Source organism: Nomascus leucogenys, chromosome 17 (assembly GCF_006542625.1).
Source record: "Nomascus leucogenys isolate Asia chromosome 17, Asia_NLE_v1, whole genome shotgun sequence".
Lineage (NCBI taxonomy): Eukaryota > Metazoa > Chordata > Mammalia > Primates > Hylobatidae > Nomascus > Nomascus leucogenys.
This window is the reverse complement of record NC_044397.1, coordinates 81,403,330-81,428,386: the sequence shown is the minus strand read 5'-3', so window position 1 is coordinate 81,428,386 and position 25,057 is coordinate 81,403,330. Positions and strand designations below refer to the sequence as shown.

At 37.2% G+C, this 25,057-nt stretch overlaps 1 protein-coding gene across 1 annotated transcript in view; it reads left to right on the top strand.

The window, feature by feature from the left end:
* STK31 (serine/threonine kinase 31) overlaps positions 1 to 25,057 on the top strand; it is a 136,079-nt gene that overhangs the window by 51,543 nt on the left and 59,479 nt on the right. The window contains exons 10-14 of the mRNA XM_030796693.1: positions 8,453 to 8,575; positions 14,646 to 14,825; positions 15,287 to 15,403; positions 16,635 to 16,754; positions 17,770 to 17,901. Coding sequence (XP_030652553.1) covers positions 8,453 to 8,575; positions 14,646 to 14,825; positions 15,287 to 15,403; positions 16,635 to 16,754; positions 17,770 to 17,901 — 672 coding nt within the window. The remainder of the gene's footprint in view (positions 1 to 8,452; positions 8,576 to 14,645; positions 14,826 to 15,286; positions 15,404 to 16,634; positions 16,755 to 17,769; positions 17,902 to 25,057) is intronic.

Below are 25,057 nucleotides of genomic sequence, written 5' to 3'. Positions count from 1 at the left end.
AAATGTTTTTTTTTAATTTCGTCTGAAAAAAATAACGAGATACATGTGCAGAATGTGCAGATTTGTTACATAGATGTACATGTGCCGTGGTGGTTTGCTGCACCTGTCCTCTACATTCCCTCCCCTCACCCCTCCCATTTCCTAACAAGCCCTGGTATGTATTATTCCCCTCTCTGTGTCCATGTGTTCTCAATGTTCAACTCCCACTTATGAGTGAGAATATGCAGTGTTTGGTTTTCTATTCTTGTGTTAGTTTGCCAAAGATGATGGCTTCCAGCTTCATCCATGTTGCTGCAAAGGACATAAACTCGTTCCTTTTTATGGCTGCATAGTATTCCATGGTGTATATGTACCACATTTTCTTTATCCAGTCTATCGTTGATGGGCATTTGGGTTGGTTCCAAGTCTTTGCTATTGTGAACAGTGCTGCAGTAAACATACGTGTGCATGTGCCTTTATAGTAGAAAGATTTATATTCCTTTGGGTATATACCCAGTAATGGGATTGCTGGGTCAAATGGTATTTCTGGTTATAGATCCTTGAGGAATTGCCATATCGTCTTCCACAATGGTTGAACTAATTTACATTCCCACCAGCAGTGTGAAAGTGTTCCTATTTCTCCACATCCTCTCCAGCATCTATTGTTTCCTGACTTTAATGATCATCATTCTAACTGGTATGAGATGGTATCTTCTTGTGGTTTTGATTTGCATTTCTCTGATGATTAGTGATGTTGATCTTTTTTTCATATGTTTGTTGGCTGCATAAATGTCTTCTTTTGAGAAGTGCCTGTTCATACCCTTTGCCCACTTTTTGATAGGGTTGTCTTTTTCCTGTAAATATGTTTAAGTGCCTTGTAGATTCTGGATATTAGATCTTTGTCAGATGGGTAGATTGCAAAAATTTTCTCCTGTTCAGGAGAACAGGTTGCCTGTTCACTCTGATGATTTTCTTTTGTTGTGCAGAAGCTCTTTAGTTTAATTAGATCCCATTTGTCAATTTTGACTTTTGTTGTTTTTGTCATGAAGTCTTTGCCCATGCCTATGTCCTGAACGCTATTGCCTAGGTTTTCTTCTAGGGTTTTTGTAGTCTTTAATCCATCTAGAGTTAATTTTTGTGTAAAGTGTAAGGAAGGGGTTCAGTTTCAGTTTTCTGCATATGTCTAGTTTTCCCAGCACCGTTTACTGAATAGGAGATGCTTTCCCAATTGCTTGTTTTTGTCAGGTTTGTTGAAGATCAGATGGTTTTAGATGTGTGATGTTATTTCTGAGGTTTCTGTTCTGCTCCATTGGTCTATATGTCTGTTTTGGTACCAGTAGCATGCTGTTTTGGTTACTGTAGCCTTGTAGTATAGTTTGAAGTCAGGTAGCATCATGCCTCCAGCATTGTTCCTTTTGCTTAGGATTATCTTGGCTATATGGGGTCTTCTTTGATTCCATATGAAATTTAAAATAGTTTTTTCTAATTCTGTGAAGAATGTCAATGGTAGCTTGATGGGAATAGCATTGATTCTATAAATTTTTTTGGCCAGTATGGCCATTTTCATGATATTGAGTCTTCCTATCCATGAGGATGGAATATTTTTCCATTTGTTTGTGTCCTGTCTTATTTCCTTGAGCAGTGGTTTGTAGTTCTTCTTGAAGAGGTCCTTCACATCCCTTATTAGCTGTATTCCTAGGTATTTTATTCTCTTCGTAGCAGTTGTGAATGGGAGTTCATTCATGATTTGGCTCTTTGCTTGCCTCTTGTTGGTGTGTAGGAATGCTTGTGATTTCTGCACATTAATTTTGTATCCTGAGACTTTGCTGAAGTTGCCTATCAGTTCAAGACGTTTTTGGGCTGAGACGATGGGGTTTTCTAAATATAAAATCAGGTCATCTGCAAACAGACAGCTTGTCTTCCTCTCTTCCTATTTGAATACGCTTTATTTCTTTCTCTTGCCTGATTGCCCTGTTGAGAACTTCCAATACTATGGTGAATAGGAGTGGTGAGAGAGGGCATCCTTGTCTTGTACCAGTTTTCAAAGGGAATGCTTCCAGCATTTTGCCCATTCAATTTGAGGCTGTGGGTTTGTCAAAAATAACTGTTTATGAGATATGTTCCGTCAATACTTAGTTTACTGAGAGTTTTTAACATGAAGGCATGTTGAATTTTATCGAAGCCCTTTCTGCATCTATTGAGATAGTCATGTGGTTTTTGTCGTTGGTTCTGTTTATGTGATGGATTACGTTTATTGATTTGCGTATGTTGAACCATCCTTGTGTCCCAGGGATGAAGTGGACTTGATCGTGGTGGATAAGTTTTTTGATGTGCTGCTGGATTCGGTTTGTCAGTATTTTATTGAGGATTTTCGCATTGATGTTCATCAGGGATATTGGCCTGAAGTTTTCTTTTTTTGTTGTGTCTTTTCCTGGTTTGGGTATCAGGATAATGCTGGCTTCATAAAATGAGTTAGGGAGGAGTCTGTCCTTTTTTATAGTTTCAAAAGGAATGGTACCAGCTGTTCTTTGTATTTCTGGTAGAATTCAGCTGTGAATCTGTCTGGTCCTGGGTTTTTTTTGTTCGGTAGGCTGTTAATTACTGCCTCAATTTCAGTTTGTTATTGGTCTATTCAGGGATTCAACACCTGTGGGCATTTCTCGTCAGGTGGAACGAGAGACTTGAGAAAAGAAAGAGACACAGAGAAAAAGTATAGAGAAAGAAAAGTGCGCCCAGGGGACCGAGGACCTGCGCCGGCACAGGTCTCTGAGTTCCCTCAGTATTTATTGATCATTATCTCTACCATCTCGGAGAGGGGGATGTGGCAGGACAATAGGGTAATAGTGGGGAGAGAGTCAGCAGGAAAACATGTGAACAAATGTCTCTGTCATAAACAAGGTTAGAAAATGTGCTGTGCTTTGATATGCATATACATAAACATATCTGGTGCATTAAAGAGCAGTATTGCCGTCAGCATGTCTCACCTCCAGCCTTAAGGCGGTTTTCTCCTGTCTCAGTAGATGGAACATACAATCGGGTTTTACACCGAGACATTCCATTGCCCAGGGACGAGCAGGAGACAGATGCCTTCCTCTTATCTCAGCTGCAAAGAGGCCTTCCTCTTTTACTAATCCTCCTCAGCACAGACCCTTTATGGGTGTCGGGCTGGGGGATGGTCAGGTCTTTCCGTTCCCACGAGGCCATATTTCAGACTTTCACATGGGGAGAGACCTTGGACAAGACCTGGCTTTCCTAGGCAGAGGTCCCTGGGGCCTTCCGCAGTGTTTTGTGTCCGTGGGTACTTGAGATTAGGGAGTGGTGATGACTTTTAACAAGCATACTGCCTTCGAGCATTTGTTTAACAAAGCACCTCCTGCGTAGCCCTAAATCCATTAAACCTTGAGTCAACACAGCACATGTCTTAGGGAGCACAAGGTTGGGGGTAGGGTTACAGATTAACAGCATCTCAAGGCAGAATTTTTCTTAATACAGAACAAAATGGAGTCTCTTATGTCTACTTCTTTCTACATTGACACAGTAACAGTCTGATCTCTCTTTCTTTTCCCCACACTTCCTGGTTTAGTCTTGGTAGGGTGTAGGCATCCAAGAGTTTATTCATTTCTTCTAGATTTTCTAGTTTATTTGTGTAGAGGTGTTTATAGTATTCTGTGATGGTAGTTGGTATTTTTATGGGGTCAGTGGTGATACCCCTTTAACATTTTTTGTTGAGTCTATTTGATTCTTCTCTCTCTTCTTCTTTATTAGTCTAGCTAGTGGTCTATTTTGTTACTTTTTTTTTTAAAAAAAACCAGACCCTAGATTCATTGATGTTTTTGGAGTGTTTTGTGTGTGTGTGTGTGTGTGTGTCTCTGTCTCCTTCAATTCTTCTCTGATCTTATTTCTTGTCTTCTGCTAGCTTTTGGGTTTGTTTGCTCTTGCCTTTCTAGTTCTTTTAATTGTGATGTTAAGACGTTGATTTGGGATCTTTCTAGCTTTCTGATGTGGGCATTTAGTGCTATAAATTCCTCTCTTAACACTACTTTATCTGTGTCCTAGAGATTCTGGTACATTGTCTCTTTGTTCTCATTGGTTTCAAAGCAGTTCTTGATTTCTGCCTTAATTTCATTATTTACCCTGGAGCCATTCAGGAGCAAGTTGTTCAATTTCCATGAAATCGTGTGGTTTTGAGTGAGCAATACTAACCTTAAATGTAAATGGGCTAAATGCCCCAATTAAAAGACACAGACTGGCAAATTAGCTAAGTGGTCAAGGCTCATCTGTGTGCTGTATTCAGGAGACCCATCTTCCGCACAAAAACACATACAGGCTCAAAATAAAGGGATAGAGGGAAATTTACCAAGCAAATAGAAAGCAAAAGAAAGCGGGGGTTGCAGTCCTAGTCTCTGACAAAACAGACTTTAAATCAACAAAGATAAAAAAAGACAAAGAAAGGCATTACATAGTGGTAAATGAAACAGTTCAACAAGAAGAGGTGACTATTCTGAATATATATGCACCCAAGGAGCACCCAGATTCATAAAACAAGTTCTTAGAGACCTACAAAGAGACTTAGATTCCCACACAATAATAATGGGAGACTGTAACACCCCACTGTCAGTATTAGATCAATGAGACAGAAAATTAACAAGGGTATTAAGGACTTGAACTTAGCTCTCTATCAGGTGGACCCGGTAGACGTCTGCAGAACTCTTTACCCCAAATCAACTGAATATACATTCTTCTCAGTGCCACATGGCACTTATTCTAAAATTGACCACATAATTGGAAGTAAAACACTCTTCAGCAAATGCAAAAGAACTGAAATAATAACAAACAGTCTCTCAGATCACAGTGTAATCAAATTAGAACTCAGGAAATGTTATCTTTCTAGAAAGAAAAGGAACTGGAGATACTGTAATGATAGTTTGTGTAAAATCTTTAACTTTTACAGTAACTTCATATTAATAATTTGCTTCATTTATAGCCTTGTAAGAAAGGTGTAATAGACAACCGGTGATTGTGGAAAAGGGGTAACAAAATCTTTTCCCCTTTTGCATGAAAACTTTACCTTTGGTTAACTCCCTCTCTTTGTTCCCTTCGTAATGTGATAAAATATTTCAACTGTGTTACCAGGCAACATTTTTCATGGTAAATATAACTTATGATTGTCAAATTGCATCTGTACTGGGAGGAACTACAAACTACAAATACTTGATGTGGACTCTTGTAACTAAACATGCCCCTTGAGGGACCCTGGAAGCTATACCTATGGAGTTGTCATAAGAGATATTGGCTTTTGAGGGACATTAGGCTTGTATACCAGAGTGGCTTTCATACATGCTAATGTGGATCTTTTCTGGTCTGAGTAGTGTATTGTATGCATGTAAGACTCTGCCTTACTATTAATTAGTGTCTGAGTCATCTATTGTTGGGAGGTAGTTGTTTGTGTGTGTGAGTAGGGGTATGAAAATGAAATATTTCACATAAATTCTTTAGTAGCTTAGGTACAAGTATATTTATTTCCTGTTGCAGTTTTCTTTAATTTATTGTATTGGACTGAACAGAACTTCCTGTTTTTCCTGTAAACCATTCCCTACAACCACCATAACTTTCCCTAGCACCTGTGAGCTCTATACTTGTTGTTTGGACTTGTTCCATCTTAAATATTTGTGGCTTCTGCCTCTGTGGATTATACCCTGTAAATCTTACTCCCTAATCATACCTAGGTTGATCAGTTGGCAGCCTGACTGGCTCTGAATGAGAAGTATGAGCGGGATAACTAGGCTTTTGAAAATGCCAGGAATGTTTAGTTTGGAGAAGGGATTTGATTTTGGTTATTTTACATATTAGGTTTTAACTGACCACTTCTGATTATGGGAGAAAGAAGATGACAGCAGAATGAATAATTTTTTAAATTTCTATGAAACACAGGCAGTGTGTTGATAAACATTTTCTTACATTAACTTTTAAAATGGGCATATTTGCTCCCATTTTATAAGTGAGGAAACAGGCTTACAAGGGTAAGGAAATTGTTCAAGATTACCTAGTTGTAATTTTTTAAAATTAAAAAATTACTTTTTTTTTTGAGGTATGGTCTCCCTCTGTCACCCAGGCTGGAGTGCAGTGGCATGATCACAGCTCACTGCAGCCGCAACCTCCAGGGCACAAGAGATTCTCCACTTCAGCTTCCCAAGTAGCTAGGACTGCAGGCGTGCACTACCAACCATGCCTGGCTAATTTTTTTGTACTTTTTATAGTGACAGGGTTTTACCATGTTGTCCAGACAGGTTTTGAACTCCTTGGCTCAAGTAATTCTCCTGCCTCAGCCTCCCAAAGTCCTGGGATTGCAAGTGTTAGTCACCATGCCTGGACCCTAGTTCTAAATGTTAATATGGAACTTGAACCCAGACATGTCTGACAGCAAAGCCTATTCTTTCTCCATTTAAACCACACTATTGATATTAAAATACTTCTTAATGTATTTTCATATAAGATGAAAAGATAAAAAAACCTGCCTTATTTATTTTTGTGGTTTGAGCATAGTGAAAGTATTCAGGATGGAGCTTTAGCACTTAGTATCCTATGAGTACAGATGTGACTTTTTTTGAAAGTAGAATTTTTTTTTTTCTACTACTGCTTGTGTTTCCGGACTTAAAGTTTACTTGATAGATGGAAGGGTAGATTATTGGCTAAATATACAATCATAATAGCCACTCAAATGAAATCGTCATTTTATTTCCCTTATTGTACTTATTTTGGCTTAGAATTGTTAACTTTTATTCAAGTATTTTGCATAGTTCTTTAACTTGATTGCCATGTGGCCACCTGTATTTTTTTTTTTTTTTGAGACGGAGTCTCGCTCTGTCGCCCAGGCTGGAGTGCAGTGGTGTGATCTCGGCTCACTGCAAGCTCTGCCTTCCAGGTTCATGCCGTTCGCTGCCTCAGCCTCCCGAGTAGCTGGGACTACAGGCGCCTGCCACTGCACCCAGCTAATTTTTTGTATTTTTAGTAGAGACGGGGTTTCACCGTGGTCTTGATCTCCTGACCTCGTGATCCGCTTGCCTCGGCCTCCCAAAGTGCTGGGATTACAGGCGTGAGCCACCGCACCCAGCTGTTTTTGATGAAAACAATAGGCTTTACTTGAGGTCTTTTCTTTTTTATTTATAGTTTTAAAATAGTCTGGTTGACTTTTACTGTAAACTAGTTCAACCATTGTGGAAGTCAGTGTGGCGATTCCTCAGGGATCTAGAACTAGAAATACCATTTGACCCAGCCATCCCATTACTGGGTATATACCCAAAGGACTATAAATCATGCTGCTATAAAGACACATGCACACGTATGTTTATTGCGGCACTATTCACAATAGCAAAGAGTTGGAACCAACCCAAATGTCCAATGACGATAGACTGGATTAAGAAAATGTGGCACATATACACCATGGAATACTATGCAGCCATAAAAAATGATGAGTTCGTGTCCTTTGTAGGGACATGGATGAAACTGGAAAACATCACTCTCAGTAAACTATCGCAAGGACAAAAAACCAAACACCGCATGTTCTCACTCATAGGTGGGAATTGAACAATGAGAACTCATGGACACAGGAAGGGGAACATCACACTCCAGGGACTGTTGTGGGGTGGGGGGAGGGGGGAGGGACAGCATTAGGAGATATACCTAATGCTAAATGACGAGTTAATGGGTGCAGGAAATCAACATGGCACATGGATACATATGTAACAAACCTGCACATTGTGCACATGTACCCTAAAACCTAAAGTATAATAATAAAAAAAAAAAATAAATAAGTAAAAAAATAAAAAAAATAAAATAGTCTGGTTGAGCTTATGCAAGAAAAAATATCCTAAAATTCAGACTTTTAAGTGTATGTGCCAGACACTGTTATAGGTAATAGAGATAAAAATTTTTAAAAGACATCATCCTTTCTTTCTTTCTTGGGTATAGGTTGGATATATTAATATATAGTTTTAATACAGTATGGTAAGTGCTATAATAAAGAAAATGCATAGAGTTCTTGGATATCTTTCACATATGTATTTCCAAACACAGCCTGTTGGACAAATTGGAGGATTTATCCTGGTATTTAAGTGTATCTTGAAGGATGAGTAGCTGAAGGAGTTGAGAATGGGATGGGAATAGGAAAGAGGCCATATGTAATTAGTAGGAACTTATATAATTTTCTGTAAGAAAAGCAAAAATTTCATTGTTGCAGAAATAATGGGAAAAATAAAAATTAGCAGATCAGAGTTGTTGAATTTAAATGTTTTATTTTTAATTAAGAGAAAGGAAGTTTTTTTGTCATTTTGTTGATCTAAGGAGAGAAATGTCCTAAATGCTACTATGTTTGGAGAATATCAAGTTAATTTTGGAGATCACTTTTTTTCATATAGGTCATATGCAGAAAAGACCTGATGTATTAATGATGGTTATTCTTTTTTTCTTCCTCCAGAATGAAGGGAATATTTTGATTACCCAAAGAAATGAAATGCAGCAGAAGCTGTACATGTCAGTAGAATATTTTATTCTGGATGTTGATGAGTCATCTCTTAATAAACGCTTAAAAACATTGCAGGTTGGAATTAAAACTATATTAAATATACGTTAAATTGTAAGTTTATTTAAGAAGTGAAATTAGCATTTACCTTAAGACTTTAGATTGTTCTGTGATGGTTGCAAAAGTTTTTCCTATTTCCTGAATTCTAATTTCTTTTTAATGGGATTAAAAGTTTATATTAATATATTTTGTGGCTATGTTTATATGCATATCTATCTTGCAAACAAGGTAAAATGGCTAGGGACTCCAGGCCTGCTACAGCAGTATTCACTGGGGAAATTAATGGAGACAGGAACAGTAGCAGGTATGTGGGTCCTTATCGTCCATTGCATTCTAGCAGAAAATGTAGTAGGACCACATGTTAGAGGGAGAAGGGATCAACTCTGATCCTTAAATTATAGGGTTTTTAGGCTCCATGACCAGGGAAGTTTCTCCCTGATGTGATCAGAGGCTAGAGTACTGTAGTACATATAGCTGTATGATATGGTGGAATCTTGTCTTCAGCTCTGTCTTGCCAGCTCAGGAATGACTTTAATTTGGGGTGAATGAACATGGCAATGTTAAGTAATTTCACCTAATAATAGTGTTTCTCTCTACTTATTCAGATCTTTTTTTGTCCTTTAATATTGTTTAAAATTTTTCTCTATAAGTCCTCATGTTTTTATCTTCATTGAACTTTTATTTATTTATGTTTTTGATTGCTTTTATGAATATTATCTTTTCATTTCCTATTTTTGATTGAATAGAGGAATACTGTTCATTTTTATGTACTGATGTTTCTCTGATAACTCTGCTGACCTCTCTCTTTTAGTTCTCATTTGTCTGTTGATACTCTGCTTTCTGTGTTTTCAAATGTTTTCGTTTGAAATGTTTTCATTTCATTTTCAAATGTTTTCATTTGAAATGTTTTCATTTCATTTTCAAATGTTTTCATTTGAAAACAATAACTCTTTAATCTTTTCTCTTCTAGTCCTTTTACCTTTTATGTATTTTTGAATTTTTGCTGCTTTGGTCAGTTACTCTAGTACTAAGCTGACCAGTAGCTGATATCGATCTTGTTGTGGACTGCAGGGAATAAGCTTGCTAGAAATTTGGAGAAGAAGATATTCAGGGACATCTAGGCATTGTTTCTTTCTGTCTTGCTGGATGAAGATGTAGTTTCGATGATGCTCCACATGGCTTAAGAACTGTTGGAGCCCTGGTTTGAAACATTTTTTTAAATGGAATTGCATAAATAGTATAAGTTCTTCCAGAATGTTGAAGTAAGCCTTGCATATAAAAGGGCAGTAATATAGTAAGAATTTACTTTTCCACAATGCAACTTCTACTTTATCAGTTAAGGTTTATTTCTTCTCACTGTTAGTAAATGTGGGTTAAGGTTCTGTAATTAAGATAATCTTTAAACCTCTTTTCTTTTAAAAGTTCAATGCTAGAAGACTTTTTGCCTTGTCTGGCTTGTCTCCACTTCTAGTATTCCCTCAGGTCACCAAAATATTCTTTAAATTTCTCTTTATTTTGCTGAGAAATAGTTTATTTTTCAAGTATCCAAGAAAGATATTTCTATAATGAAGGTCAAATAAATTAAAGTTCTTGATTTCTGATTTCCTCAGCATTTTATTTAGACTTCTTTTATGGCGTACAATACATGGTTGATTTTTTGTGACTGGTCTTCTTAAGTTCAAAAAGACATTGTATTCTCGGTTTTCTTGGTGTACAGTTTAAGATATATGTAAAACTTGCTTAGGTTTTGGTTGGTTCAGTATATCAGTCTTTGAGATATTTTTGTTACACATATCTGAAATAGATAGGTTTGTCCCTATTTGTCCCTATTGTTCTTTTGGTTCTTGTTCAAAGTATTTCAGCGCCACATTGTTGAGTGTTAAGATATTCATGATTGTAATGTATTTAAAAATGTGTATCCCCCCCCATGACACATGTTTACCTATGTAACAGACCTTCACATGTACTTCCAAACCTAAACTAAAAGTCAAAAATAATAATAAAAATGTTTTCTTTTTAACTACTATGTAATCTTATTTTTTCACTTAGATTTTAAAAAATAAAATAAAAAATTTTTTGTTTGCCTTTTAAGTTCCTATCCCACCTTTCTTTTTAGTTAACACTGTAACATCTTTTCTTTTTTTCTATTTTTATTTTATTTATTTTTATTTTTCTTGAGATGGAGTCTCGCTCTGTCGCCTAGGCTGGAGTGCAGTGGCCGATCTCGGCTCACTGCAACCTGTGCCTCCCAGATTCAAGCGATTCTCCTGCCTCAGCCTCCCGAGTAGCTGGGATTACAGGCACACACCACCATGCCTGTCTAATTTTTTGTATTTTAGTAGCGATGGGTTTCACGATGTTGCCCAGGGTGGGCTTGAACTCCTGAGCTCAGGCAGTCTACCCACCTTGGCCTCCAAAGTGCTAGAATTACAGATGTGAGCCACTGCACCTGGCTTCTCCCTTTATTTTTAACCTTTTGTATTCATGTTTTGAAATGCCCTCCTGATAACACACTAATGGATTTAATTTTTGAAAGCACCCAACGTATATCTTTTTTGTTGGTAACTTAATTTACATATTTATAATTACTGTTTTATTAAAACTTATTTCTGTTTATCGTGGTTTCTTTTTCTCCCCTTTTCTGACTTACATCTTTAATACTTTTTTTTTTTTTAAGATGGAGTCTCACTCTGTTGCCCAGGCTGGAGTGCAGTGGCACAGTCTTGGCTCACTGCAACTTCCGCCTCCTGGGTTCAAGTGATTCTCCTTCCTCAGCCTCATGAGTGGCTAGGATTACAGGCAGGCCTGGCTAATTTTTGTGTTTTTAATAGAGATGGGGTTTCATCATGTTGGCCAGGCTAGTCTTGAACTCCTGGCCTCAAGTCATCCACCCACCTCAGCCTCCCAAAGTGTTGGGATTACGGGCGTGAGCCACTGTGCCTGGCCACTCTTCTAATACTTTAGAACATTCTTATCTGCCTTTGGTGTCTTTCCTCTCTTTCTGTACCTCCTTCCCCAAACCAACCAGTGAACCAAACACAATTGTCTAGGATTTTAGTCACAGGTTATTATAGATACTGTGTGTGATAGCTCAGTTAAATAGACTTTAGGGTTATTTTTCCATTCTTATTTCATAAGTCGTTTATCTCTTGGCTTTCTCTGTATATTGGAATATTTTCTCTAAGAGTGCTTTCAAAGAAATCTTTGTGTATTTGATTTTGTGAGTTATTTGATATTTTAGGATATCTCATTTCAATCTCAAATACAAATAGTTGTTTAGCTGACTATAAAATAGCAAGTTCAAAGGGCATGTTTCCTTTACACCTTTGACAATAATAATCTATTGTATCATTTCTATAATTTTATTTCTTTATTTGAGACAGAGTCTTGCTCTTTCACCCAGGCTGGAGTGCAGTGGTGCCATCTCAGCTCACTGCAACCTCTGGCTCCTGGGTTCAAGCAATTCTCATGCCTCAACCTCCTGAGTAGCTGGGACTACAGGCATGCGCCACTGTGCCTGGCTAATTTTAGTAGAGATGGGGTTTCACCATGTTGGCCGGGCTGGTCTCGAACTTCTGACCTCGAGTGATCCACCTGCCTTGGCCTCCCAAAGTGCTGGGATTACAGGCGTGAGCCAAAGTGCCCAGCCTTCTTATTTCCATAATTGTTGATATCAGTCTAATCTTTGTTCTTCGGTGATCTTTTTTCTCTCTGGAAGTTTTAAAATTTTCCTTTGACTTTGTTCTTAAGTTGCATCAGAACATGTTTATGTTTTGACTGAATCTGAGCCAGTTCAGTCTGAGGTTTTATATATTTCTTTAATTGCAGGTAATACTTGATAATTATTTCTTAAGATACTTCCCTCCCCCATTAAATTTTTCTCTTATTCTGACTTCCGTTAGATAGATATTTAAGCTTCTATTTCTGTTATCTACATATTTTAATGGCTAATCTATTGTTTAAAATCTTTTTATCTTATGTAGGAGGTGGGTTAAACTAAATAAATAAATAAAATCTTTTTATCTTGTTGGTATCTTTTTGGAGGGATCCTTGACTCAACCATGTAGCTAATGAATTACTCCTCTAGCTGTGTCCCTTCTGCCATTTAGCCAATCCATTGTGTTTTGTCAAAGATTATTTCTTTTATATTTAATATCTTCAGTTGGTTATTTTTTATAAGTACTTGGCTTTGTATTTCCAATATTCTTTCTTTTGTTGAGAATATTTATTATGCTTATTTTTGAGTTCTTACTGTTATCTGGGCCATTGGCACTGATTTTACTTCCTTTTTATAAAGTGGCTTAGTTTTTTATACTTCTTTCAGAGTGCTTGTGACATTTACACCATTTTATCCTCTTCTTATCTCTCCTCAAGATCTCATATTCCCTTGGAACTATAAGCTACCTTAGTTCTTTGCTGTTGTGTAGTTATATGAAGGGCCTAGGGAAGAGTGAAAGTCTGGACCACAACTTTTAAGACTTCGGATAGGTTTAGGGACTAGAATGGGGTTGTTTTTAAGGGTCTAGAGCTTCTGATGTTGCAACCAGGGATTATCTACTCCCTCTTTGCTTCTCTCCTGGGTGGTCTTACTCCTCAGCAAACCTCTATTCCCTCTGCCTCAGCTACTGCTCCTTTCCAGGCACTACCGCCCTTAGATGTAAATGCTGCCAGATATTCAGGGGAGAAGTGAAGGAAAGAGAATTGTCAGGGGCTGGCCAGCTCTTCTATATCGGTTATCAATTTTTGCCTCATCTGTGTTCTTGTGCTGTATTTGCATAAACCCGTTGCCTCTTGATGGTGCTGCTGTTTTTCCTCCTGATGTGAGGGAGAGAGAAGGGCCTATGAAAAAAGTTTTCTTTTCCCACAGGTAATTCTATGCTGTGACACAGTCCTTCTTTCACTTGTAGGGACTTTATTAATTCAGTGCTAAACACCAACCATCCTCTGCCTAAGATTTCTCAGAGTTTTGTGATTAAAAACTTCTGAGATCTCTTAAGCTTTTTTCTTATCTCTGTAAAATTTCTAGGGTTTGATTTCTGGAGAGAGCTAGCAGACTGTGCCTATCTTGTCTTTTCCAATTCTTTATTACATTAAAAAATTTTATTATTACTGGGTTTTTTTTTTTTTGTTTTGTTTTTTTGCACACCTGCCCCGACAAACCCAGCCAGGCCAATTCATTAAAAAAATGCCTTTAAGTACAGTCAAAGGCTGCATGGTTTGGTCAATGATGGACTGTATATATGGTGGTGATGCCATAAAATTATAGTACTTAACTGTACCTTTTCTGTGTTTACCTAGGCAATCATTGTTACAATTGCTTACATTATTCAGTACAGTAGCATGCTATATCTAGGAGCAGTAGGCTATAGCATGTAGTTTGGTTATGTAGTAAATTTATACCATCTAGGTTTGCATCAGTACACTCCGTGATGTTTGCATAATGATGAAATTGCCTCACGATGCATTTCTTAGAAGATATCCGTGTCGTTAAGTGATGCATGATTGTCCATATATATGTTTAATGTCTTTACTTAATTAGAATTATTTGTATATTTTGGTGTGTAGTTTATTTTTATTTGGCAATCGGTCTTAGAAACTTTCATGCCAGGACAAATAGTAGTGATTCTTATGATAGACAAAGGAGACTCAGAAGGGTGGTTAGGGGTGGAGGGTGGTGGATGTTGAGAAATTACTTAATGGGTTCAGTGTACATTTGGGTGATAGATACGCTAAAGCCCAGACTTTACCATTACACAATATATCCATGTAACAAAATTACTCTTTTACCTGATAAATTTATACAAAAAGGGAAAACAGGGTAATGTCTGCTTAATTAAAAACCATAAGGATATAAAGCTTTCTATTTGTAACTAATTCACTTAATAAACTTTACTATTATGGTCCAAATAAACCACCTTCTAGGTAGTTTTGTGTTTTCATCTCTATCTGATGATTCTAAGTTGTATTTATGAAATTCTCAAGAATGGGGATTCAGCATACTGCTTTTCTGCCCCTTAGATCCTAACACAGTGCTTGAATCCTGAATTAGTTAATAAACTTTAATAAACAGAAGTATATCTCTCTGCAGGATTTGTCAGTCTCTTTAGAAGCAGTGTATGGACAAGCCAAAGAAGGAGCAAATTCTGATGAAATACTTAAAAAGTTTTGTGACTGGAAGTGTGATAAAAGAGAGGAGTTCACCAATGTTAGAAGTGAAACAGACGCTTCTCTGCAGCGTCTTGTAGCATGGTTCCAAAGAACCTTAAAGGTAATAAAAGCTCCTGCCCGGTTGTGTTTGTAGCATAAACCAGGGAATATATATTTTAAAAATCACGTGCTTTGTTCAAGAGCTGACATCGTCTACCTACTATGTATCAGATTTAAACTTGCCACCTTACCAGTCAAGGTTCTTTATCAGCTTTTAGTCAGATTGCTCCTTTTATTAGTCTTAAAAAAATCATATCAGTCTTGTTCCTCCTTTTTCTCAACTTTTCCTAAGGATTGTCCTCTTTCCTCTTTTAACCATTTATTTTCTTACAGTATGCTATGTGTATGTACCTTTTCCTTTCAGTGCACAAATTTTGTGAGGGTAGGCACTTTTTTTTCCTGCATTCCTAGTTCTTTTACATTGCCCAGGGTATAGCTTAATACTCTGCTTCAGATATTAAGGCACAATGAATGCTGATTGAATTAAATGAGATATTTCTTGTGTTTATTTTTGCAAATGAGGTTTTTGACCTATCTATGGAAGAATCACTGATTTCAGAAGACACAATGGATAATATTGATGAAATCCTAGAGAAGACTGAGTCAAGTGTCTGCAAAGAGCTGGAGATAGCTCTGGTTGTGAGTATCGATATTCTTTATTATTGCCTCCTTGGAAGCAGTGTGGTTTCCTTTCATGGTTAGAAAGTATTAACCAATAATAGAGTTTTTCTTGCTAGTTAGAACGTATTAGGACTGATGATAGCTTTCTTCTGATAGGCTTGTTTGAAAGAGTAACAATGTCTAGTTCTAATCCAAACACAATGCAAAGTCTTTTTCTTAGGTGACATTTTTGTTTTAATAGGACATTTCACATAAAAAATCTGTTTAATTCTAAGAAAACTCCTCTTAATTTGAGTGGACAATCTGTCTATATTTTTTGATTCTTGAATGTGTCATACCAAATGACTATAAGAAGAAACTCCTTAGAGTTTGTGAAAACTTAAAATCTGAGAGAGCTCTGAAAGTTGACACACAAGATGGACTGGTCATCCTCTTTCTTTCTCCATTGTGTATATTCTTTGTTACTGTGTCAAGGTAAAAATTAGTGTAGCTACTCCAAAGGGTGTTTTGTAATTTTAATTATTGCTTATTGGGACTCTTCCCAGTTATTCAGGTTGCTTTCCAATGTTTCAGTGGTTAGGCTTCTCATTTTACTTGTTTTTTCTTTTTTTTACTTTTTATAATTTTACTCATATTGGCATTAAAAATACATTAAGAAGTTTTATATTGTTAAATAGTCCTGATGTAGATAGTTTTGTCAGACTTGATTTTAGAAGTAGTTGTTAACAGGTGGTTTCTAAAAGTGTTGAAGGTCTATATATTGTTTATAGTTCTTGTATTTAGCATATTAGTATCCCTGATTTCCATTGATGGTCTCACTCCACACAGCTTTGGGAATAATGGTGTAATACGGATAAAGTTTCCCATATGAATGGCTTTGCTTTTTTTAGAGAGACAGTGTCTTGCTCTGCCGCCCTGGCTGGAGTGCGTTGATGTGATCCTAGCTCACTGCTGCCTTGAACTCCTCAATCTCCGTGCCTCAGCCTCCCTTGTAGCTAGTACTGCAGGTGTATACCACTGTACTCAGCTGATTAAAAATTTTTTTTTAGGGACTGGTCTCACTATGTTGCCTGGCCTCCATATGAACATCTTTGATATCTATCTTTTCTTTGTGTTTAAGAACTGTTTTGAAATCACTGCAGAAATCTGTTAAAGGCATAATTTTGAAGTTGATCTATTGTCATTGGAGGCCTTAACTCTTTTGGATATTCCTTTGTGTATAATTCTATGTGTGTGTGATTTCATTTAGGATCAAGGTGATGCAGACAAGGAGATAATTTTAAATACATATAGTCAAGTACTGCAAAAGATTCGTTCAGAGGAAAGGCTCATTGCCACAGTACAAGCTAAGTACAAGGACAGTATTGAGGTTTGATTGTGCTTTCTCTTATTGATCTTATAAATTGATGCTTTGCATTTTTCAGTACTTAAATTTTTCTCTTGGTGTTTAATACTCAGTGTCAGTAAATTATCTATTATTACTAGAATTCACTATCAACTGGAAATGGTGATTTTTGATGATATATCAAATTTTTTATTGTTTTAAATATTTTATTTTCTTATGTCCATGAGAACCACAACCTTTAACATCATTTTCTTTTTGCCTGTGTAAGTCTACTGTAGATAATTTGCTATATACAGAAAGATAAGAAATAAAACATTGCTTATAATTCCCTTAGCCTAAGAGATAGTTTTAGAGTATTTACTCACTGGATGTGCATCTATATGTTTGTGGGCATATATATATGCATTGCATTGTTTTTTAAGTTATTTCAAACATACTTTCTTCATTTAATGGTATATTATGAACATTTTTCTATATGATTTTTCTATACTGTCATCTTGAGTGACTAAATCCTCATCCCTATGTAGATATACAACATTAACCTTTCATGTGTGTTGGACATTAAAGTTACTTCCAATTTTTCCTACCATAAATAACACTGTACATATGTTTGTGCATAATTTTTTGTTTTTATTTCTCAGATTTCTAAATTCTATAATTACTAAGTTAAAAGGAATGGACATTATTAAAACTTGATACATACTTTCAAACCACTTTTGGGAAAGGTGATTTCAGTTTACATCCTCACTAGAAATTCCTTTTTCATCCATACTAACAATGTGTGTTTTATTGTATGTCTCAGTTTGAAATATTACTTTTGTCTTTGCTACTTTGAGTGCTGGAATTGATATTCTTCTAAATAGAAACATGGATAAAAAGGAAATCTATTGAATTGTCTTGTTGAAAATTATAGATTTTCTTAGTATCTCAATCTGAACTCAGTAAATACTAGTTGAATCTTAACAGAAATAATAAATGATCACTGTTCAATAAATATTTTTCTTATGTGTTTGAAAATACATAACTTTTGTTTACTTAGTTTAAAAAGCAGCTTATTGAATATTTAAATAAGATTCCCAGTGTGGATCACTTGCTATCCATTAAGAAGACATTGAAAAGCTTAAAAGCTCGACTCAGATGGAAATTGGTTGAAAAGAATAATTTGGAAGAGGTAAGGAAACAGTTGTTTCTTACTGATCTTTATGTGCATGTCATTTTATTTGGTCTCTGCTTCATAAAAATAATACATAAATACACTCTTTACAATAAGAGAGCCATTACATTCACATTTTGTTTCATATACTTTATCTTGTTTTCTGTGTATATAAGTAAAATAGAGATTACAGTAATAGTGTAAAAATTTTCCTATATCATTAAATATTCTTTAAAAACATTTTCCTATGCTGCCTTGGTTCTTAGTAACATGAACATTTTAGAATAATTTTAAAAGCTCTTTTGGTTTGGACTGTTAGAATGTTTATTGTAATACCAACTTGCTACATGCAGGTGACAGGGTACCCTCTTGAAGGTAGCGTTTTGTCATAAAGTATTTTTAAGATCATGGTATCTTTTGTTAACTCCCTTTTTATGGATAGATGTAATATTTCTTGCAAGTATTTTAAGTTGCTTTTATATGATAATAGAACTGGAAGGATTAGGATGCCCTAATCTGGACTAACTTCTTCCTTTAGGCTAGAAACTTTGTGAATAAGGTAGTAAACTTTGTGTTCCCTTGAGGATTTGATTTATGTACAAGGATCTGTATTATGCCTCAATCCAATTTGAATTATCTGTCTTCTACTTCTGAGCACTGAATTGGAGGTGGAGCGGAGGACTATTCTAGAACTAATATCATAGTTGAAGAGCTTTCTAGTTTTATTCTATTCTGGGCTTTGGGAAAGTTGATTTTTTTAGTCTGATTTTTCAACTTTTGGAGAAATCTGACTTTTGTTATACTTTAAGTTCTGGGATACATGTGCAGAATGTGCAGGTTTGTTACATAGTTATACACATGCCATGGTGGTTTGCTGCACCCATCAACCCGTCACCTACATTAGGTATTTCTCCTGATGCTATCCCTCCCCTAGACCCCTACCCCCCAACAGGCCCGGTGTTTGATGTTCCCCTCCCTGTGTCCATGTTTTCTCAGTGTTCACCTCAACTTAAGAGTGATAACATGCGGTGTTTGGTTTTCTGTTCCTGTGTTAGTTTGCTGAGACTGATGGTTTCCAGCTTCATCCTTGTCCCTCCAAAGGACATGAACTCGTCCTTTTTTATAGCTGCATAATATTCCATGGTGTATATGTGCCACATTTTCTTTATCCACTCTATCATTGATGGGCATTTGGGTTGGTTCTAAGTCTTTGCTATTGTGAACAGTGCTACAATAAACATACGTGTGCATGTGTCTTTATAGTAGAATGATTTATAATCCTTTGGGTATAGACCCAGTAATGGTATTGCTGGGTCAAATGGTATTTCTGGTTCTAGATCCTTTAGGAATTGCCACACTGTCTTCCACAATGGTTGAACTAATTTACACTCCCACCAACAGTGTAAAAGTGTTGCTATTTCTCCACATCCTCTTCAGCACCTGTTGTTTCCTGACTTTTTGTGTGTGTGTGTGTGTGTGTTTGTATGTTGCCTATGTTCTGTTTTTTTCCATTATTATACTTTAAGTTCTGCGCTATGTGTGCACAACGTGCAGGTTTGTTACATAGGTATACATGTGCCATGTTGGTTTGCTGCACCCATTAACTAGTCATTTACATTGGGTATTTCTCCTAATGCTGTCCCTCTCCCTGCCCCCCCACCCCACAACAGACCCCGGGGTGTGATGGTCCCCTTCCTGTGTCCAAGTGTTCCCATTGTTCAGTTCCCACCTATGAGTGAGAACATGTGGTGTTTGGTTTTCTGTCCTTGTGATAGTTGGCTGAGAATGATGGTTTCCAGTTGCATCCATGTCCCTGCAAAGGACATGAACTCATCCTTTTTTATGGCTGCATAGTATTCCATGGTGTATATGTGCCACATTTTCTTAATCCAGTCTATTATTGATGGGCATTTGGGTTTGTTCCAAGTCTTTGCTATTGTGAATAGTGCCACAATAAATATACATGTGCATGTGTCTTTAGAGCAGCAAGATTTATAATCCTTTGGGTATATACCCAGTAATGGGATGGCTGGGTCAAATGGTATTCCTAGTTCTAGATCCCTGAGGAATTGCCACACTGTCTTCCACAATGGTTGAACTAGTTTACAGTCCCACCAACAGTGTAAAAGTGATTCTATTTCTCCACATCCTCTCCAGCACCTGTTGTTTCCTGACTTTTTAATGATCACCATCCTAACTGGTATGAGATCGTATCTCACTGTGGTTTTGATTTGCATTTCTCTGATGACCAGTGATGATGAGCATTTTTTCATGTGTCTTTTGGCTGCATAAATGTCTTCTTTTGAGAAGTGTCTGTTCATATCCTTTGCACACTTTTTGATGGGGTTGTTTTTTTCTTGTAAATTTGTTTAAGTTGTGGTAGATTCCGGATATTAAACCTTTGTCAGATGGGTAGATTGCAAAAATTTTCTCCATTCTGTAGGTTGCCTGTTCACTCTGATGGTAGTTTATTTTGCTGTGCAGAAGCTCTTTAGTTTAATTAGATCCCATTTGTCAATTTTGGCTTTTGTTGCCATTGCTTTTGGTGTTTTAGTCATGAAGTCCTTGCCCATGCCTATGTCCTGAATGGTATTGCCTAGGTTTTCTTCTAGAGTTGTTATGGTTTTAGGTCTAACATTTAAGTCTTTAATCCATCTTGAATTAATTTTCGTATAAGATGTAAGGAAGGGATCCAGTTTCAGCTTTCTAGATATGGCTAGCCCGTTTTCCCAGCACCATTTATTAAATAGGAAATCCTTTCCCAATTGCTTGTTTTTGTCAGGTTTGTTAAAGATCAGATGGTTGTAGATGTATGGTGTTATTTCTGGGGCCTCTGTTCTGTTCCATTGGTCTATATATCTCTTTTGGTACCGGTACCATGCTGTTTTGGTTACTGTAGCCTTGTAGTATAGATTGAAGTCAGGTAGCATGATGCCTCCAACGTTGTTCTTTTTGCTTAGGATTGTCTTGGCAATATGGGCTGTTTCTTGGTTCCATATGAACTTTAAAGTGTTTTTTTTCCAATTCTGTGAAGAAAGTCATTGGTAGCTTGATGGGGATGGCATTGAATCTATAAATTACCTTGGGCAGTATGGCCATTTTCACGATATTGATTCTTCCTATCCATGAGCATGGAATGCTCTTCCATTTGTTTATGTTCTCTTTTATTTCCTTGAGCAGTGGTGTGTAGTTCTCCTTGAAGAGGACCTTCACATCCTTTGTAAGTTGGATTCCTAGGTGTTTTATTCCTTTTGTAGCAGTTGTGAATGGGAGTTTACTCATGATTTGGCTGTTTGTCTGCTATTGGTGTATAGGAATGTTTGTGATTTTTGCACATTGATTTTGTATCCTGAGACTTTGCTGAAGTTGCTTATCAGCTTTAGGAGATTTTGGGCTGAGACTATGGGGTTTCTAAATATACAATTATGTCATCTGCAAACAGGGACAATTTGACTTCCTCTTTTCCTAATTGAATACCCTTTATTTCTTTCTCTTGCCTGATTCCCCTGGCCAGAACTTTGAATACTGTGTTGAATAGGAGTGGTGAGAGAGGGCATCCCTGTCTTGTGCCAGTTTTCAAAGGGAATGCTTCCAGTTTTTGCCCATTCAGTATGATATTGGCTGTGGGTTTGTCATAAATAGCTCTTATTCTTTTGAGATACGTTCCATCAGTATCTAGTTTATTGAGAGTTTTTAGCATGAAGGGCTGTTGAATTTTGTCAAAGGCCTTTTCTGCATCTATTGAGATAGTCATGTGGTTTTTGTTATTGGTTCTGTTTATGTGATGGATTATGTTTATTGATTTGCATATGTTGAACCAGCCTTGCATCCCAGGGATGAAACCGACTTGATCATGGTGTATAAGCTTTTTGATGTGCTGCTGGATTCGGTTTGCCAGTATTTTATTGAGGATTTTTTAATTGATGTTCATCAGGGATATTGGTCTAAATTCTCTTTTTTTGTTGTGTCTGTGCCAGGCTTTGGTATCAGGATGATGCTGGCCTCATAAAATGAGTTAGGGAGGATTCCCTCTTTTTCTATTGATTGGAATAGTTTCAGAAGGAATGGTACCAGCTCCTCTTTGTCCCTCTGGTAGAATTTGGCTGTGAATCTGTCTGGTTCTGGACTTTTTTTGATTGGTGGGCTATTAATTATTGCCTCAATTTCAGAGCCTGTTATTGGTCTATTTAGAGATTCAGCTTCTTCCTGGTTTAGTCTTGGGTGGGTGTATATGTCCAGGAATTTACCCATTTCTTCTAGATTTTCTAATTTATTTGTGTAGAGGTGTTTATAGTATTCTCTGATGGTAGTTTGTATTTCTGTTGCATTAGTTATGATAGCCCCTTTATCATTTTTTATTGTGCCTATTTGATTCTTCTCTCTTTTCTTATTAGTCTTCCTAGCAGTCTATCAGTTTTGTTGATCTTTTCAAAAAAACCAACTCCTGGATTCATTGATTTTTTGAAGGGTTTTTTTTTTTGTGTGTCTGTATGTACTTCAGTTCTGCTCTAAACTTAGTTATTTCTTGCCTTCTACTAGCTTTTGAATGTGTTTGTTCTTGCTTCTGTATTTCTTACAATTGTGATGTTAGGGTGTTGATTTTAGATCTTTCCTGCTTTCTCTTTTGGGCATTTAGTGCTATAAATTTCCCTCTACACACTGCTTTAAATGTGTCCCTGAGGTTCTGGTACGTTGTGTCTTTGTTCTCATTGGTTTCAAAGAACATCTTTATTTGTGTCTTCATTTCATTATTTACGCAGTAGTCATTCAGGAGCAGGTTGTTTGGTTTCCATGTAGTTGTGTGGTTTTGAGTGAGTTTCTTAATCCTGAGTTCTAATTTGATGGCACTGTGGTCTGAGAGACAGTTTCTGTTCTTTTACATTTGCTAAGGAGTGTTTTATTTCCAACTATGTGGTCTATTTCAGAATAAGTGTGATGTGGTGCTGAGAAGAATGTATATTCTGTTGATTTGGGGTGGAGAGTTCTGTAGGTGTCTGTTAGATCCGCATGGTGCAGAGCTGAGTTCAAGTCCTGGATATCCTTGTTAACCTTCTGTCTCGTTGATCTGTCTAATGTTGACAGTGGGGTGTTAAAGTCTCCCATTATTATTGTGTGGGAGTCTAAGTCTCTTTGTAGGTCTCTAGGGACTTGCTTTATGAATCTTGGTGCTCCTGTATTGGGTGCATATATATTTAGGATAGTTAGCTCTTCTTGTTGAATTGATCCCTTTACCATTACATAATGGCCTTGTCTCTTTTGATCTTTGTTGGTTTAACGTCTGTTTTATCAGAGATTAGGATTGCAACCCCTGTTTTTTTTTGCTTTCCATTTGCTTGTTAAATCTTCTCCATCCCTTTATTTTGAACCTGTGTGTGTCTCTGCACGTGAGATGGGTTTCCTGAATATAGCACACTGATGGGTCTTGATTCTTTATCCAATTTGCCAATCTGTGTCTTTTAATTGGGGCATTTAGCCCATTTACATTTAAGGTTAATATTGTTATGTGTGAATTTGATCCTGTCATTATGATTTTTACTGGTTATTTTGCCCGTTTGTTGATGCAGTTTATTCATAGCATTGATGGTCTTTACAATTTGGCATGTTTTTGCAGTGGCTGATACTGGTTGTTTCTTTCCATGTTTAGTGCTTCCTTCAGGAGCTCTTGTAAGGCAGCTCTGGTGGTTACAAAATCTCTCAGCATTTGCTTGTCTGTAAAAGATTTTATTTCTCCTTCACTTATGAAGCTTAGTTTGGCTGGATATGAAATTCTGGGTTGAAAATTCTTTTCTTTAAGAATGTTGAATATTGGCCCCCACTCTCTTCTGGCTTGTAGAGTTTCTGCCAAGAGATCTGCTGTTAGTCTGATGGGCTTCCCTTTTTGAGTAACCTGACAGTTTTTTCCTTCATTTCAACCTTGGAGGATCTGACAATTATGTGTCTTGTGGTTGCTCTTCTAAAGGAGTATCTTTGTGGCATTCTCTGTATTTCCTGAATTTGAATGTTGGCCTGCCTTGCTAGGTTGGGGAAGTTCTCCTGGATAATATCCTGAGGAGTGTTTTGCAACTTGGTTCCATTCTCCGCGTCACTTTCCGGTACACCAATCAAACCGTAAATTTGGTCTTTTTGCTTAGTCCCATATTTCTTGGAGGCTTTGTTCATTTCTTTTTACTCTTTTTTCTCTAAACTTCTCGTCTTGCTTTATTTTATTAATTTGATCTTCAATCACTGATACCCTTTCTTCCACTTGATTGAATCGGCTATTGAAGCTTCTGCATGTATCACGTAGTTCCTGTGTCATGGTTTTCAGCTCCGTCAGGTTATTTAAGGTCTTCTCTTCACTGTTCATTCTACTTAGCCATTCATCTAATCTTTTTTCAAGGTTTTTAGCTTCCTTGTGATGGGTTTGAACATCCTCCTTTAGCTCAGAGAAGTTTGTTATTACTGACCTTCTGAAGCCTACTTCTGTCAGCTTGTCAAAGTCATTCTCTGTCCAGCTTTGTTCTGTTGCTGGCAAGGAGCTGCGATCCTTTGGAGGAGAAGAGGAGCTTTGGTTTTTAGAATTTTCAGGTTTTGGCCGGGTGCGGTGGCTCACCCCTGTAATCCCAGCACTTTGGGAGGCCGAGGCGGGCAGATCACAAGTTCAGGAGATCGAGACCATCCTAGCTAATATGGTAAAACCCCGTCTCTACTAAATATACAAAAAATTAGCCGGGCATGGTGGCGGGCACTTGTAGTCCCAGGTACTAGGAACGCTGAGGCAGGAGCATGGTGTGAACCTGGGAGGTGGAGCTTGCAGTGAGTTGAGATCGTTCCACTGCACTGCAGCCTGGGTTACAGAGTGAGACTCCATCTCAAAAAAAAAAAAAAAAAGTATTTTCCACTTTTCTGCTCTGGTTTCTCCCCATCTTTGTGGTTTTATCTACCTTTGGTCTTTGATGTTGGTGACCTACAGATGGGGATTTGGTGTGGATGTCTTTTTTGTTGATGTTGATGCTATTCCTTTCTGTTTGTTAGTTTTCCTTCTAACAGTCAGGTCCCTCAGCAGCAGGTCTGTTGGAGTTTGCTGGAGGTCCATTCCAGACCCTGTTTGCCTGGGTATCACCAGTGGAGGCTGTAGAACAGCAAATATTGTAGAACAGCAAATATTGCTGCCTGATCCTTCCTCTGGAAGCTT